General features: G+C 38.8%; 1 protein-coding gene across 1 annotated transcript in view; it reads right to left on the bottom strand.

Annotated features, from left to right (window-relative positions):
- Window positions 1–9,653: 9,653 nt before the first annotated feature.
- Spata48 (spermatogenesis associated 48) overlaps window positions 9,654–17,873 on the bottom strand; it is a 51,424-nt gene continuing 43,204 nt past the window's right edge. Inside the window, exons 9-10 of the mRNA XM_047562150.1 lie at window positions 17,285–17,392; window positions 9,654–9,777 (exon numbers count right to left, since the gene is read on the bottom strand). Of these exons, the coding sequence (XP_047418106.1) occupies window positions 9,654–9,777; window positions 17,285–17,392 (232 nt within the window). The remainder of the gene's footprint in view (window positions 9,778–17,284; window positions 17,393–17,873) is intronic.

Here is a 17,873-nt window from a genome sequence, read left to right as displayed (position 1 = left end):
AAGTTCAGGGGCTACAGGAATGTCCATCTCAGACTCGTTGAAAATCCAGGGTCCTTCTATGTATTGAATGGTTTTTCCCCTTATATCCCCTATTAAGGCCCCTCCCCTGCCTCTCCCTATCACCTTCACCTCAGAACTGGCTGCCCCCCACAGACAGGAAGTGAACATGATGAGCTCTTTGCTCAGGAAAGGTGCTTCTGGTGGAAAGAGTTACCTCTCTGCAAGACCTACAAGAAAGGAAGGGGTGTTGCCAACCTGCTTTAAGAGGGTTGAAGCTATCTGAACAAACACACCCTTCTCTCAGGAGACTGAGACTCCAGACACCGTGAAAGACAAGCCATAACGAATTCAAAGGAACTATGATCAAACCACAACCAGCACAAACAACATCCCCACCCTCACTAGCCCTTTAAGCAGAAGAGGAGTTCATAAAGGTCTCTAGGCTTTGGAGAAATACCAGGTGTTTCCACTTCCACATGCTATGAAGTCCACACCTGAGCTCAGGGAGGACTCCTCAGGGACAGTCCAGCATCCAGCATGAGGGTTTGGTTGTCAGGCCACTGTAGGAGGATGAGCTATGCCACTCACAGGCATGGCAGAGCCTTTTAGTCCCAGCCTTCACAGATTCCATGACTTCAATTCAGAAGGGGAACATCTTCCCTCAGCACTATTGTTCTTAGGAGCCAAGAACTGACTTCACCACACAAGTGATCAGAGTAACTCCAAAAGAGCTCTGACTTCCTTGGGTTGGGGAGACCTATTTGTGTGTGAATGAAAGGAATGTGCTCAATGTATACCTCACATGGGATATTTTACTTAAGATGGTTCCTCAGCCATGTGAAGAGGAGGGCACTGACTTCTGGGCCTGGAAGCCCCTACTTAAGGCTCACATCCCAACCTTCACCATCCTACTCTGCATCTGCCTTGCTAGCTCCTCTCCTGCACATGTTTCCTGGGCTTCTTCACAGAGGCTAACATCATCTCAGATGGGTTCACATCATATGAAGGCTCTGCTTGGGGCTTCAGGGGCATGAGAACCCTACATGGCTGTCCCTTGTCATTCTCAGAGCATCTCTTTGAGAGTCTGAGTGACTCTGACTCTCCCTGTGTGTATTTCAGTTGTTTGTATGTACAGCTTATTCAGGAGAGGTCCTTGTATTTTTCTCCTGGTAAATTCATTATTAAATAATTCTTGGAGAGATACAGGCCACTGATTTTCTGCAATTTGCATCACCACACTTTAACTTATGTTGAAAGCTGAGCCTTTTGGTCCTCTTGTTTTAGAAGCATATTAATATTTCTGTGACCTTTACTAGAAGGCAGTTGAGACATATTCTTTTAAATAGCAAAAGTAAGAAAACCAATAACCTAAAATGCATATTTCTGACCCTAGTTTGCTAAGCAAGTTAGGGGACATAAGTCTTTTCTCACAGAACAATAAAGGGAACCTGTAAAGAACAAATACAATGAAGAATTCTCTAAGTCCATATTATATCTCACATCATTCCTATGCATTTATAAAGGATTAAATGTCCGGTCAGTATTTGGAAGTCAAAGTGCAAGGAGAGAGAAGAAAGCTACCTATCCAGAATGCACAGCGCCTGAACCACGCAGAGCTGCACCAAGTGCTCAGCAGCTTTCCTTGTCTTTACACTTAGTTTCCCCAGAGTTGAGCCCAAACTTACAGGAATCAACTGTGCATGAGACCAGGCTATGATATGATTTTGCAGCCATGAACCTCCTCATTGAGGATCCAGATGACAGAGGGGTAGAGATGCTGTGCTTTCTCCCTATGTGCCCATGTTGCCAAGCAGAGTTCCAAATAAAGAAGACTTAATGCTTGAAAGCTGACCTTCTTAGATCTGGCCTGAGCTGGGATGGAGGCCACAGCACCATAGGAGCCAAGAAGCAACTGTAGCACCAAAGTTTTCCTTAGAAACAAGTTTTGGTCCTCCCAACAGTATCTAAAATATGGTTCTTATTGCAATCTTCTTGGACTAGGTTTTCTGCAATAATTCACATTGGTTTTAGTAATAATAGCAATGAAGCACTCTCAATAGACCTTTATGAAATAAGCCAGTCTGAAAACACCAAAGGCAGAATGTTCTCTGTGTTTTGTGGATGCTAACCCACAATAAGGGAGGGGAAGATTCGAAATTCATTGAGCTTGACAAAGGGGAATGAAGGGAATGGGAGGATGGGAATAGAAAAGGCAGTAGAAATGAATAAGACATATCTTTCCTATCCTTATATAAGAATACACAACCAATGTAACTCCACATCATGTACAACCACAATAGTGGGATCCTAATTGGAACAAATTATACTTATTTTGTGTATGTATAATATGTCAAAATACACCACTGCCATGTATATCTAGAAAGAACAAATTTTTAAGAAAAACCTTAAAAATAAATTTAAAAGCAGAAAAGACCTTGAAACACTATCACCTTCTAGTGAACATCTCAGGGAAGACTTTGGTTATATTTGCCCTCTTAGGTAACTAAATAAAGAAGCATAGTATTAAATCAAAGGATGCTGGTGATCCAGTGGGCCATCTATATTCACCTGTTCCTCATCTATGGACTCAATCAACTGTAAATGGAATATATTCAGGAAAAAAATGTGTCTATACTGAATATATAAGGACTTTTGTTCCTTGTCATTATTCTCTAAATGTACAGTATAGCAACTATACTTATAGCATTTACATTGTATTCAGTATTACAAGTAATCTGGAGATGACTGAAAGTATATGGGAGAATGTACATAGGTTATGTAAGGGATCCCATGAAAACCATGCCAGACACGGGAAATCACATCAGGGAATTTATTAAGCAAACAGTGTCTCCCTGCAGGGTAAGAGAGAAAATGAGAGAGGAAAAGAGAAAGGAAAGAGAAAGTGCACGCGCTAGAGAGAGTGGAAAGCGAGGAGGAGAAAGAAAGCAAGTCAGCAGGAGAGAATGGCAAGAGAGAAAAGATGGCGGTGAAGCTATCTTTAAGAATCCCACCAGGCTAACAGGACCAATAACAGAGAAGGATACTTGCAAACTGACTGATGAACCAATAGCTAGCTAGGATGTTCACAGACTGACAGTAGTTGGGAGGCGGGGAAATGGCTGCATCAGAAAGGGTGGGGAGAGCAGCTTTGAACATTACAGGTTATATGTAAATACTATACCATTTTATATAAGAGATTTAAGCATCTGCAGATTTTTTTCACAGGGGATTAACCTGGAACAAATCCCTCATGGATACCAAGACACAACAGCCTTTTCCTAAAATTCTAACTTCGGTTTGGAATTACTGCCCTGCAGTCATTCTTTCTAGCAGGAAATGGATAACACAGAAGTTTGATACTACATTCATCTCCTTCCCATCTCCACTCACCTCCTCTCATCTATTTGACTGGGTTTCTCTTTGATATCTGCTTTTCCCAGTAAATCCCCCCCGCCCCACAACCTCACTAAAGCTCAGCAATCCCCCAAGGGAACCTGAGGCTTCACTTGGCCTTGGGTAAGTGCCAGCTGTGTTCCTCTAGGGCTGTCTCCATCTGGAAGAGTCTGTGGTGTTGACCTAACAGGCAGACCCCTCCTCCTCCCCCACACTCTACAGCCCCAGGCACCACACCCTGAAGGGCCTCTTCCCTCCTCTCCTCTGCTCAGATGCCTCTTCCTGCCAGTCCCCACAGGCTGCACACTAAGTCTCTCTTTATCTTCTATCTTGTGGCTCTACCCACAGAAGACACAATAAAAACGGTCTCCCAGCACTAGAAAAATAGATTTACACCCTACACGTTTTAGGGCTTTATTTTCAAAGTGTGAATGTAAGGAAGTAAAGCTATTTCCATTTACAGTTCACAAACTAGAACTAGTGGAGTTTGTCCTGGAAACCCACCCAGGGTAACCAACAATGTCTGACTTCCACCTGCCAGCCCTCTTCCTGTACACCTGTGATCAGCAGGTAAGATGAAGAAGGCTGAAGCCACTCTTCACTGTCAGTTTTAGCCAGTACCTGAGGAACCTACATTTATGAGGGGTGAGATGGGAATTGCTTTGACAACAGTAATTGTGAGTATATTCAAAACCAACCAAAAAGGAAACTAATACAAGTGCATTAAATAAATTTATAATATTGTTTCTGAATGCCATTTAGGTAGCATACATATGAATTTATTATTGTACAAAATCACAGAAAGCAATGAAAACCATGGCACCCAGACCAGAATATTTGCATTTTTTCTTGCAGTTTGTAAAGATCTTACTGTGTGCCTAGTAGATGCCTGTGTCCTATGGATTAACAATTACTCTCCCAAACCCAGTGCTGTTCATGAATTCTTCAGAAAAAGTATTTATTTGGATAAACTAAGGTCTTTTATGGTAAGATATATAACTAGTTTCTGGTGAATTACCTCTTGAGTATATTTGTGTATATGTGTATGGAGAAGCACATCTATCTTATGAAAGAACAACACTTTTTAAACATGCAGTATAGTTTTTGAGAAAAATTGCTCAATTTGCTCCACTCAAGATTTAATTTTGTACTTGTCTGAGTTGAGAAATTATGGCACATTGATGTTCTTTGAGGCCTCCTGAGCACGCACATTGTTTAATGACTTTTTGCCACTCCTATTTGCTTGCTGACTTGACTATTATGTGTGGACCCCACAGGTCGTGTCTTGCATCATTGTGTCCCAGAGGGTCTGTGGAAAGAATGAGCATGCATCTGAAAAGAGTATGTCACCCTTCCTCTGGTATCTCAGGGAATAAGATTTTCTGGCTACCATTATAAACTATGTTTATATGTGAAATTGTATCATTGTGTATACATTTTATTAGTTGACCATCATTTCACTTTCAAGAAGTTGTGGGTTCAAGTAAGTCAGTCCATTAAGATTTCCAGGAAAGGCAGATCAACTGGAGAACTTGGGGATGGGCCTCAGACCTGGTTCAGCCTAATTTTGAAATGCAAGCTGGTAATATAAATGCCACAGGGTGATAAAGATTGGTGATGATCAAGTAACCACTTTTGAAGGAGGTATTTAAAAACATCAATTCTGAAAATGTACTTTTCAGAGAAACATCTATTCATTATTTAATTACAACTCTCTAATTTTGCACTTTCCTTCTTTGCCTTTTATGTTTAGCAGTTTATGGCTATGAATGCCAATTCTGTGCTTCCCAGATATTAAAAATAATCCAGTCTACCCTGGGCTAAATGGAGAACATAAATCTATGTTAGAATATTCTCACTAATTACAAAACAACTGTGGGTTTGTAAGGTTGTTTCTACCACTGGGCAATTGCCATTTCTGACTGAAAAGGCAATTTGAACAGTTTTTAAGGGAGGAATCAGATTTTCTTTTTTCTTTTCCAACCTCTACTTCATAGTAGACTTGAAACACTCATTTTAATGTAATCTGCATGTTATCAATTTTCTGAAGCACCTAAGTATCTCCTGATACTGTAAGGATCTTAAAGCAGACACTAACAAATCTAAAACTATGTAGGAAGTAGGGATGGGGTGGGGGAGCATGTCCACAAACCACTACAATCTGTGGTGTGCACCAAAATGACTCAAAAGTCTTCATAAAACAGCAGTTTTGAAGTGAAACCATGGCTTATTACTTTCATAAGTCTCTAAGTTCATTAATATACTTATTTAATCAGTTCAAGTTTCCTGGTAGGTGGTGGAAAATAGAAGCACTTTACCCTTCATAATTTTCATTCATCTATATATTATAAACCTCAAACTTTAGAAATGATTGAGGTAAGTGGTAAGATTCTCAGACTCAGAACTATTTCTTCAGGAAGGATAAATATTTTCCTGGTAAGAAATTCATAATAGGAATTTGTAATAGTTTTTTATATTAGGGACTTTGAAGAGTTTTAGGGATGTTGTCGTTTTATCACTTTTCATATGTTACGGTTTTAGAGAAATACATGCCTACTGAAGCAACAACATAAACATAAAAATGCATCACCTATTATTCCAGAACTATTAACTATTAGTTCCTTTTTAAACACCTTCCTGTATTATTCTGTATATGCATGCTAACTAAATTTAAATAGGATAATTAAATACATGCTATTGTAAAATCTGCTTTTGCAATGTTGCATGAACACCTTTTTCCATGATAATACTGAGTTTTATTATGTTTCTATTGCATTTCAACATACAGTCATTCCTCTATATCCATGGGTTAATGAGTCCAGAACCACACCCTTCCCATACCAAAATCTATGGATGCTTGAATCTCTTATATAAAATACTGTAGTATTTGCATATAACCTATACAATCCTCTCTCATACTCTAAATCATCTCTAGATTACTTATAATACCTAATATTATGTAAATAATATATGAAAGGCTATTGTATTGTTTAAGAAACAACAAGAGTCTGCACTTGTTCAGAACAGATGTAATTAAAAAAGATTTTCAATCTGCAATTGTTTGAATTTAAGCATGTGAACCCATGGATATGGAGGGAAGACTATATATTCTTGTACAACCATTTATCTAATTTCTTTTCGATGGGCAGTAAGTGGCTCCTGTTTTCTCTCAATTAAATAAACTGTTGCACATTTAACATTTTTATGCAAATGTATTTGTTCAATTGTATAATTACTTGCTTGACAAAATCCTAAAAGTGAAATTACTAAGTTGAAATGTATGCCACTTGAAAAGACGCTTGAAATATTTCACAAATGTCCTAGAAAGGTGATACCAATGTAAACCTCCAACAGTAGAACAGAATAACGCCTCTTCCCTCCAGTATCAATTCATGGGTGAAATGTGATATATACAGTCACTTCTTTAATACTACTGAGGCATAAATATTTTATTTATTGTCCATTCATATTTCTTAGTTTTTGAATTTTTTGTATTTTTGCCTTGATTCTTAGGTTAATATTTTTTAAAACTCATAGTGTGCCTTTATAAATAAAATGTAAATCCTTTTATATATTTTTCCAACAGATACATCTTAAAATTTTTGGTGCCATCTTCTGTATTAAATGTTTTTTCTCCCCTTTGATTTTTTTGCTTCAGTGTCCTCTTCAGAAAAAAATTTTTCCACACACATATACCTACTCCATATTTTAAATTAATTCCTCTGAATTTCCAGATAATCTAAGACTCTACATTGTCTATTTAAATCTGTATTCCATGAGTGGTTTGTTTAATGGGTCTACTTTACTTTTTATTTCCAAATAAGTGCCTCAATATCTTCTTTTGCAAAAGTTCTATCCTATACTCACAGGTTCAAAATGATTTCATGTGTTGATTTCTAATTTTCTATTCTGTTCTATCATAAGGATCATGTTTTTTCATATTACTGTACTTTTGTGGTATTTCTGTCACATCATAACATCCTAACTGGCTAGAACTAGCATGGACTTTTTTTCTTTCAGTTGAACTATAATTTCTAATATCTTAATGTTTTATTTTAAAAATGTAGAGATTCCCTGTATTTTTGTAATCCCTGGAGATAAATAAAAGCTGAGTGGTAAGGTTGTAGGGGAGACTGCCTGGGGGAAAGAGAGTGAGGGACAAGTTGCTAACCTAATAAGAAGTTCATGTGCTGACTCCTGCTGCTTTGAAATAACCCTTCAGAATTTGAAGAGCAGAAACATAGCCCTGTGACTATCTTCCATGATTTTTGTAACTTTCAGCTTCTGGACACAGAAGCCCAGATACTACCACTCATACTCATGGGTTAAGACCTAGAGTATTGGCATTTCTGTGTTATCTTTTATTGTGACTGATCTCAATTCAAGGTCTGTGGTGAGCATGATTTGCATTTTATCTTCACAGGTAAGAAATCTGAATGAGTTATGGCACAAAAGTTGAGTCACCATCTCTCTTCTCCTGGAAGAGGCCCAAGGATTAATACAGATAAAGTCAACATCGTTCTAAAAGCAGCTTTGGAGGAGCTCAATGGACCTGATGGGTGTCCAGGTAGTTGCACTGTGGAAAATGGAAAAATGATCTTTTTCTGCAAAAGGTGGGTGTCAGTGCTGCCCTGCTATGGAAAGACCCAGAATGATGAACAGGCACCTCATAAGTGGCTGATGAAGTGGCTTGCCAGGAATGTTTACCAAAACAATGTAATCTCAGATATCCACATTAATCTACTGATAGGACAGGGCTAATGTTGCCCCATTTGTGTTTTGCTGAGAAACTTCCAGAGTTGAAGTTTGTTTTTTTTGTTTTTTTTTTTTAGTCTGATTATTTTTCTTCACAGACTTGCTCTTTCTGAAAATAATTAGACTACGAAATTGGGTTCAGATGAAGTCATTCCTTCTTCTTGAAGGCAAGTCAGGTCTCATAGGATGGATGGCTGCTGATCTTCCTGTTTGTCCTGGTTAAAGAGTCAACTTCAAAGTCTATTTAGTTGTCCACTGAGGCAGTAAATAATTCCACAACAGAAATAGCTGACTTTCCCTTTCAGTGGGAAAAGAAAGGCCAAGCTACACCTTAAAGAATTTGCAGTTACTTGGAGTTCTGTGGGGCAACTATCTTGCTCTGAATTTGGGAAGAAGCGGGTGTCAGGTAGAATCCCTGAGAAACACTTTAAAAAATCCTAAAAATGCAGGGAGCTTTTCATTTTAATTTGTTTGTTTTAATACTTAAGTGGAGGTTATCCAATTTGCAGAGAAATGGAGGGGGGCAGGTAAGCTATCTGAACTCAGGAAACCTGAGTTCCAGATCAACATTTCTCCTAGGCTCAGTACATTTTATTCACAAAATAGCAAATGAGATTGATCAAATTGTTTTGTACAGGTACAAATATGACATAATAAATCTATTATGTATAACTATAAGGCACCAATAAAAACTTTTTAAAATAGCAACATATATGTAAAATGCCTACTATAAGAATTTATGACAGGGTTGCAAGATCAATGAGCCAAGGTTTATGAATTCTAATGAATTCTACAGATATGTACACACACATATAAATATGCCAGAGAGCCAAAAGAACCCCCATAGCCTGTATACACAACTGGAATGATTCTGCACTGATGTTCTCTTTGGTCAAGGCCACTCCAACCTGAAACTGGACACAAGTGATCCTTTCTGTCTAAGGACCCTCATGGAATCTGGGATGTATCTATTTGAAAAACACTGGAGTGGGCCAAGAGTGAGTTTTGCCTCTCTCTACATATAGATGTTGTTCTCATGTGGTATTGTCCCCATGTGACAGGAAGAATATGGCTCTCTCTCTCCATGGTCCAATTTTTCCATTGACAATGTGTGTGTTTTTGACAAGATCATCTCTGATCCTCAAATTTATGATCTAGGCTGTGCACTTATAACCTTGCTGGTTGTGTCACATGACCAGGATGGGAAACCTCTAGAGAGACCCAGTATTCCAACCCTGAAGAGAAGTCTTCCACAGTAAGACCTGGTTGAGGTGTTTTTCAGGGTCTCAGCTGCCATTGTGGATTGATACATGCCAGGCCAGCTGAAAAGCCACCACATAGGTGAAGAGAGTGCCTGAGACAGGGCAGGATTGCATTGCCCTTTACACCCCAACTCACATAGACACACTCAGACCATGCACAGCTCTTATATTTTCCCACCATGTCATGCACAATTCCTTTCCAGGATGGGTGGCTTAGAAATCTCTCCCGGAGTGTGACTTCTTTCAGAGGTCTATAATTTTTTTTTCTATCTTGTTGAAGGGGTTGTAAGGTTTCACAGTTGTGACCATTCGTGAAAATGGTGACTGGCGACGGAAGAGGTCAACTCCCATTTCTTTCCGTAGGACTCTAGGATAGAATAAAGGAAGAAAAAGAAAAAATTGACATATAAAGTCAACATGAAAATATATAACCTCATATATTTCCCAACTAACGGCACTCATAAATGGGGTGGAGTGTGGAGGGTGATTGCAGAAAGGGAGAGTATATGATTTAATCCTGTCTGCATTCAGCTTCATTTAATGAAAATCTCTGTGCCAAGAATTACTGTAGGTGCTTCCAAAGGGGGTAAATCTACCAAGCAGCCACCAAATGACACAATAGCTACAGCAGAAAACCTCTTGGAGTGAGCCAGGGCACAGAGGGGACAAAAGAAATACGTCCACCTCAGTGAAAGGGCATCCTTATGAAGTCCACATTAAAAAGCAGGAGGCAACCCATGGAGATGGCAAAGTGAGGGGTGGGAGAGGACTGGGCCTGGGGGAGGGCTGGCGGGTGACAATGAGAGGCTGAGTTGGGACACCCCAGTAGACACCAAGGTGAGGAGCAGGGTGAGGAGTTTGCATTTTCCTCCTTCAGCTGGTGGGTTGAGGTTGTCAGCTCACAAAACCATCTGCTCACTTTTCTTTGTTTCTTAGTTTGCTGGTCTACACAGTAGGAATACATTTGCCCTACCAAATTTGTTGTGAGAATGACAAGAAAGCAAATAACTGTGAAGGTGTTGAGTACCATGTACATGATGCTTTATCCTTGGGTCACAGCATTCCTGAACTCCCTATTGTTCCAGAAGTGGCAGTCCCAGCACTAACATGCATCCTGCCAAATATTCTGAGCAAGCCCACAAGCCCATGGCCTGTAGTGATTCTTCTGCAAATGTGTTGCTCTTTCAATCACATGTGCATAGTGTGACACTCATGTGTATCAGTAAGTTACAGAGTTAGTGTGGGAAATTGACTCCCATGTGCCACTCACTTGATCCAAAGTGGCTTTGTTTTTAGGCTGTGATTACCACAAAGTTTTTTTTTTTTTTGTGTGTGTGTGTGTGTGTGTCTACATATATGTATATATACACATACATAAAGTCGTGTATATGTATATGTATGTATATATTTGTATATGCATATACACACATATATACATATATTGTATACTTATATATACACACACATTCATATATATTGCTTTTTCATTATCATTATGGCTGCTGAAGTGAGAACTCCAGCATCTGTGCAAGGTCCACTTTGATAGGAGGGAACACATAAAAAAGTATGACTGTGATGGAAACAAGAGTTGGGAGAAGCACTTGGGCCCCTATTCCCTTACTCAGAAATATGCAGATCCACAACATGCCTTCTCACCCACCTCTAGTACATCCTCATCTCCTTACTTCAGATCTCTTTCAGGCATCTCTTTTGTGTCTATTCTGTGTATTATCCCAGTATAAATCCTAAGGCAATTGAGTGTACACGTCACTCAAGGTTTGGAATGGAGACCCCTTTGTACTGACATTCAAAGTCTAAGCAATTTCAAAATTCCAAGCCACCACTGTAGTCTTATTAACCACAGAGGTCCATGACAAATGCACTGTCCATGTCCTCTGCATGATGAGGTGTCGACAGTCTCTCTCCTTTCCCCTATTCCATGATGTGGCAGACAGGGCATTTGGTCTCACTGGTGGTGCCAACATTCAGATGAATGGAGGTGAAGGAGAGGAGATGGGGAGGAAGTAGAAACAGGAAGCAGGGGAGTGACTGTTTGCTTCTTAAAGAAGTTTAGAAGTGAAAGGAAGGAGAGGAGCTCAGAGGGGCACAGTGGGAAGACTTCATAGGTATTTTCACAAGCAACTGTCTAGTGGGGAGAAGGCAGTTATCAAGGGACAAACAGGGAGGAGGCAGGGATGAATAGTATCAAGAGCTCAGAGGGAAGATTGAGCCTTTAGAAAAGTCAGAGCCTGTCTTCCTGGGAGGGAAAGGGAAAAACAGTGATGAAATAGAGATTCAGATGAGTAGCAGGGGAAATGAGTGGTCACCTTGGGCAGCTCAGGTCTCTTGACAGGGGTGTGGGGAAGGGACTAGAAGCTTATGTAGACTGAAAAGTTTGAAGATAGCACCACAGGGATTAGTCTAATTTTTAAACAGAAGACTATATTACAGAGGAACAGTAAGGGTATAACAGAGTCTAAGACTCAGGAATTCCCAGGGGATGCCCACATGTAGAAATAACAGGAAAAAATGTATCAGCTCAAGTAGACATAAACAGGAGGAAGTTACCTCACTATGTTCCCATGATACTCTGCAGAGAGACACCTGGACTCACACTTTCTCTGGAAATTTTTTTAAATTAAATATAGTGTTACAAAACTCAGAGGTGACCCTTTTTGGTGGATAGCCTCAAGGGACCAATTTTCTAATAACAAGAGCAAACCTAAATGCAGATGGCAGGTCTGTATCGGGATATTTTTAACTTAAACTCTCCTTTCCCCTCCCTACTGTACTTCCTCATGCCCAAAAGGAATTATTGTGAAGGGGGAGTGTGGAGGTTGTAGAATGGGGCAGTGTGGACCCAATAGGAGCCATCACCTGTTCAAGGGTGACACTGGCTGATGTCATTTTTCTCCAGAATCTTATCTGCCCTCTCAGAATGAGAACCCCAGAGAAGCCACTTTAGAGGGTTCTGGGTTCCCACTCCAGGGTTATATATGACAGCCATGTGTGGACTGGGGGAAGTTATGGGAACCCCCACCAGAGAGCATTCATGAACCTGAATCTAGACCTGAGCATCCCCATGAAAGACTTAAATTCTTCAAATTATATCAGTAGGGAATCATTTTCTACTTAAAAGTAGATATCTATTTTAAAGTAAAAAGAAAAATTTTTCCACACATTGGATAATTGACTTATGTGGTTATGGAGATGTTAGAGCAATGGGATGTTGGGATGGGATCTCAGGTATTTGGGGTGCAAAGAGAGATTATATAGGAAAAGTCAAGGAATTACAAATGTCTGCACTTGCTCTCTTGAAGAGCTTTGAGTTGGCTCGCTCAGTGGTGAACCATACAGTCACAGGGTTTTATCTGAGCTTTTTGTAGAAGACACATCTAAATGATAGATACAAGAACATATTTAATTTTGACACTGTTTCTTTATGTCCTCACATGTAGTAAAATATGTTAATTGTCTAAATGTCTACCACTGTGCTTTTGAAAATGGTTTTGTAACATTTCAAAATGTGATTGGACATTGACCTTGGCTATGACTGTTTAGATATCACACCAAAAGCTCAGATACAAAATTAAAAACAGGTAAACGGGACTACAATAAACTAAAAAGCATCAGCACAGCAAAGGAAACAATCAACAAAATGAAAAGGCAACCTATGGATGGGCAAAAAATATTTGCAAACTATATTTGTAATAAGGAGTTAATATCCAAAATTTTTAAAGAACTCATAAAATCAATAGTAACAAACAAATAAACAAAAACCAAAAATCACATGGTCCAGTTAAAATATGGGCAAGGATCAGTATAGACATACAATGACCAATAGGTATATGAAAAAAGTGCTCAATATCACTAATCATTACAGAAATGCAAATCAAAACCACATGAGATATCACCTCACAATCACTAGGAAAGCTATTATCAAAAAGACAAAAATAACACATGTTGGTGAGTATGGGGAGAGAAGGGAAGCCTTGCATATTGTTGGTGAGAGTATACATTGGTGAAGCCATGATTGAAAATGATATGGAAGTTCCTCAACAAATTATAAATAGAATGACGATACAATCCCCAATTCATTTTTCTGGTACAATATATATCCATAAGATATAAAGTCACCATCCCCTAAGGACAGCTCCACCCTCAAGTTCATGGCAGCACTATTTTACTAGCCAACATATGGAATATGTATCCATTGATGAATAAAGAAAATCTAAGATAGCTGGGCATGGTAGCACACTACTGTATTCCAGAAGTTGGGGTAGCTGAGGCAGGAGAATTGCAAGTTCAAAGACAGTCTCAACAACTTCATGAAGTCCTAAGCAACCTAGCGAGACCCTGTCTCAAAAAAAAAAAAAAAAAAAAAAAAAAATATATATATATATATATATATATAAAGAACTGGGGATGTGGTTCAGTAGTTAAGGGTCCCTGTGCTCAATCCCTGGTACCAAAAAAAAAAAAAAAAGTAAGATACAGACAGACATAGATACAGCTAATAGAATATTATTGAACCTTTAAAAAGTAGGATATCTTGACATTTGCTACAACATGGATGAACCTAAAGGACATTATGCTAAGTGAAATAAGTTGAACATGAAAAGAATGCCTCACATATGTCAAATCTTTAAAAAAAAAAAGTCAAAGTCAAATATAGAAAGAGAACAGAGTAGTGGTTATAAAGGGTGGTCTATGGGGGAGGAAATGGGGAGCCATAGGTTAAAGGATAAAAAGTAACAGACGTAGGATGAATGAGTCTAGAGATAAAAGGTACTATATGAGGATAGTAGTAGTAAAGATAGTGTTCTGTGCTCAGAATTCTTTTACATAATTATTTTTAATGTTTTGTTAGTGCACCACAGTTATACATAGTATTGAGGTTCATTTTGACATACTCATACATGCATGGAATATAATTTGCTCTACCTCAGTCCCCAGTACTTCCTCTTTCCCTCCCCACCTCCCTCCACCTGGTCCCCTTCCTCTACTCTACTGGTCTTCCTTCTATTTATTTATAAATTTTTAAATTAGTGCTTTAGAGATACTCATAAAGGGAGAATTCACTGTGGTACAGTCATATTTGTACAAAGCAAAATTTGGTCAATTTCATTCTTTCATTCTTTCCTTTTCCTGTCCTCCCTACTTCCTTCTTCCTTCCACTCAGTCCCTTCCCTCTGTTCTTTCTCTACTCCACTGATCTCCCTTTTATTTTCATGGAATCTTAACACACACACACACATACACACACAAACACACACACACACACAGATTTCCCCCCTTATATTGGTTTAGCTTCCAAATGCAAGAGAAAACATTTGACCCTTGACATTCTGAGTCTGGCTTATTTCACTTAGCATAATGCTCTTTAGTTCCATCCATTTATAAGCAAATGGTATATTTTCATTTTTCTTCATGGCTAAGAAAAACTCCACTGTGTATTTTTACACATTTTCTTTATCCATTCATCTGTTGACAGGCACCTGGGATGGTTTCACAACTTGGCTATTGTAATGTGCACTGCTGTAAGCATTGATGTGCTGTGTCACTATGGTATGCTGATTTTAATTCTTTAGAATAAATACCAAGGAATGGCATAGCTGGGTCATAGGTGGTTCCATTTCCAGTTTTTGGTGGAGTCTTCATACTGCTTTCCAAAATGATTGTACTAATTTGCAGTTTTACCAACAATATAGGAGTGTACTTTTCCTCCCATATCCTCAACAATGTTATTATTTGTACTCTTGATGATTGCCATTCTAACTGCAGTGAGATGAAATCTCAATGTAGTTTTGATTTGCATTTCTCTGATTGCTAGGGATGTTGAACATTTGCTACATGAGTAGATTTTAGCTCCTCTTCCATGGGGGAAGAAAGGAATGGGTAACTGTGAGATAATGGATATATTAATTTGTTTCACTATGTAACCATTTTTATGTATTCTAAAAATCATACTGCCTTAGATATACAAAATAAAATTTATTTTAAAAAATTATACATGTAGTTATGGAGAATGGAAAATATATCGAAAGTAAGTTGAATGCACAATATTTGTCTAGAAAGTCAATGACATACTTTTTAAAATGTGCTAGCAATTGTACATAACTGTCTACCAAAGCTTCAGATGTGTTGAGGAAGCCCTCACCAGCAGGTGCCTTTCCTTTCCTTTAATCCTTGTCCTTAATATGGTACACATAACGTAAGTTTCCATGGGATGTTCGGGACTGTCCATATACAGTGGCATACTGAGGAGGCAACCCTCCTCTGATTTCTTTCCTGCCCCCTATAGGACTGATTGCTGTGGGTTCCCTGGAACATTCCAAGCTCGGAGCACTTGCAGCCCCTGTCCTAAATATTTGTAAGACCAAGTCATAGTCCTCCAACAGTCAGCCATGAGCCACCTCCTCTGTGAGGTCTTCTTCAGCGCCCCCAGTCTCCCTTGCCAATTGTGTGTGCCCCAGTTTCCTTATCTATAAAACGTGAATGGTAATAGTCCCTTCCTCATAGGATACCTGGATAGAGTTAGTGCCCACCACATCCAGAGGGCAGTGCTGGTATCTAGGAAGCACTCAGTGAGTGATTATAGTATTTGATGCTGGTCATCATTCTCTCCTATAGTCATTTGTTTCTTGTACACCAAGAATTCCTGAGATACTTGCAAACAGATTTAGTTCCTTTGAATTTACTGGAACACAACCAACAATTGAATGAACAGCTAGATGAACTGGGAACCATGGCCCAAGAAACCATTCATGATAGCTGCTTCTAATTCAGATGCTGCTTTTTGGAAAGTCCAAGTTCTTTGAGGCAGAAGCTCCTCCTGAAGCTCACCTATTCAGAAAAACTCCCCAGCTCCTAAGGTCAACAAGCCCTTTCCAGGCACTAGATGACTTTAGCCTTTCTTCTTCACAACACACGTCATTATCCAAAATAATTTTATTTCTTTGTTTACTTGTGTACTTCTTTACTTCCTTTCACCCACAAACATAAGCTCCTGAGAAATAGAATCTTTTCTGTTTAACCTGTGCTTTCAGTGCCTCAAACAGTGCCTGACCCAGAGTGGGTGCTCAATAAATGTTTGATGAATGAATGATCTAAGAGAAATGTTACCTGTTTAGGGGAGAAAGTTCCTACCCTCTTCCCACCCTACCCCACTGTCTTATCACCATAGCTTATTCATTTGCATTGGGCCAGCCTCTGGGTTCACAGCATCTTCATTTTCAAAACTATGTCATCTTTTTTGCAAGGCCAGGACTTCCATCAAATGCTTTCAAATTTGAGTTATAATGAGAAATAATGTGCTGCTTCTCACCAGCAGCTTCCAACAAAATAATCAGCCATTATCTTCTGTCGATTGTCTTGTTTTCAATTTGAAAAAATGAGGTTTGAAAATATATGTGATTTTCAACAGAATTTTGCCATTTTTAAAAAAAGAAGATGATTATTCACAAGAAGTATGTGTCTCATGTATGTTCCCTGCATCTAGGTGGCATGTATCTTGTGATAATTGGAGAAGAACGATGTGTGTGTTAAACTGTGAGTCCAAGAGGAAAAGGCACTGTCCTCCATTCCCTGGATGTGCCTTAAATGCCTTAAGATGTTCATTTTTAGCAACAAAATATGAACATTAATATGCAGTTGCTTTTCAATGTAATTTTGGGCAAAATTCAAAAAGAAAACATGCAGAAGGCCTGATAAACTTCCCCTTTATAAGAAAATTAACTCCTTTCTTTCTTGAATTTGATGGCCCATTTGTAAATTTACTCTTAGTATTTAATTGTTCTTTAATGGAATAACCATAATTAGGATTTCTCCTTCTAATGTATCTGGGCAAAATGAGTAATAGAATTCATACTTACCGGTGCAGTTCTGAATCTGGTGATGGGGTTGTTGATGGAATATTAGAATTTGCTGGGTGGGTGGCTGTGAAATGAACCTTGCCAGTATATCCTGGAATATTTGCTGCACTAAAGTGAAGAGTTAAAAGAGGGGGATGAGAGGAAATTAAAAGAATGATTTGTGAAATAGTCATGGTAACTAGAATCCAAATATGAAAAAATATGAAGAAGAATATAGTCTTTTTTTTTTTTTTCCTTTATAAGATCTGGAACTTGGGCTGCCCAGAGAAGGCTGAAGACTCAGGCATGGGGCATGCTGACACACAGATATTTAGATAACAGCTCTGCTCTGGGTTTGAAAAAACTTATTTCAAGAGCATGTTTTGCTATTATTTTAAATTTGCATATCTTTTACATACATGACTCACTGCTGAGCTCAATTTCATAAGGAAGGAAGACACTATTCTTAACAAAACTACAGACCTGTATTCCACACATCACTCTGTAATGTACTCTGATATTAATAAACACACACATTTACAGCTATTTTTTAACAAATGTCTTTCTTATCAGCATGAATGCCATATATCACTGATTTCAGATGATTTCC

Source organism: Sciurus carolinensis, chromosome 8, assembly GCF_902686445.1.
Source record: "Sciurus carolinensis chromosome 8, mSciCar1.2, whole genome shotgun sequence".
NCBI lineage: Eukaryota > Metazoa > Chordata > Mammalia > Rodentia > Sciuridae > Sciurus > Sciurus carolinensis.
Note: the sequence above shows the minus strand (reverse complement) of the source record. Positions and strands in the feature narration are given on the sequence as shown.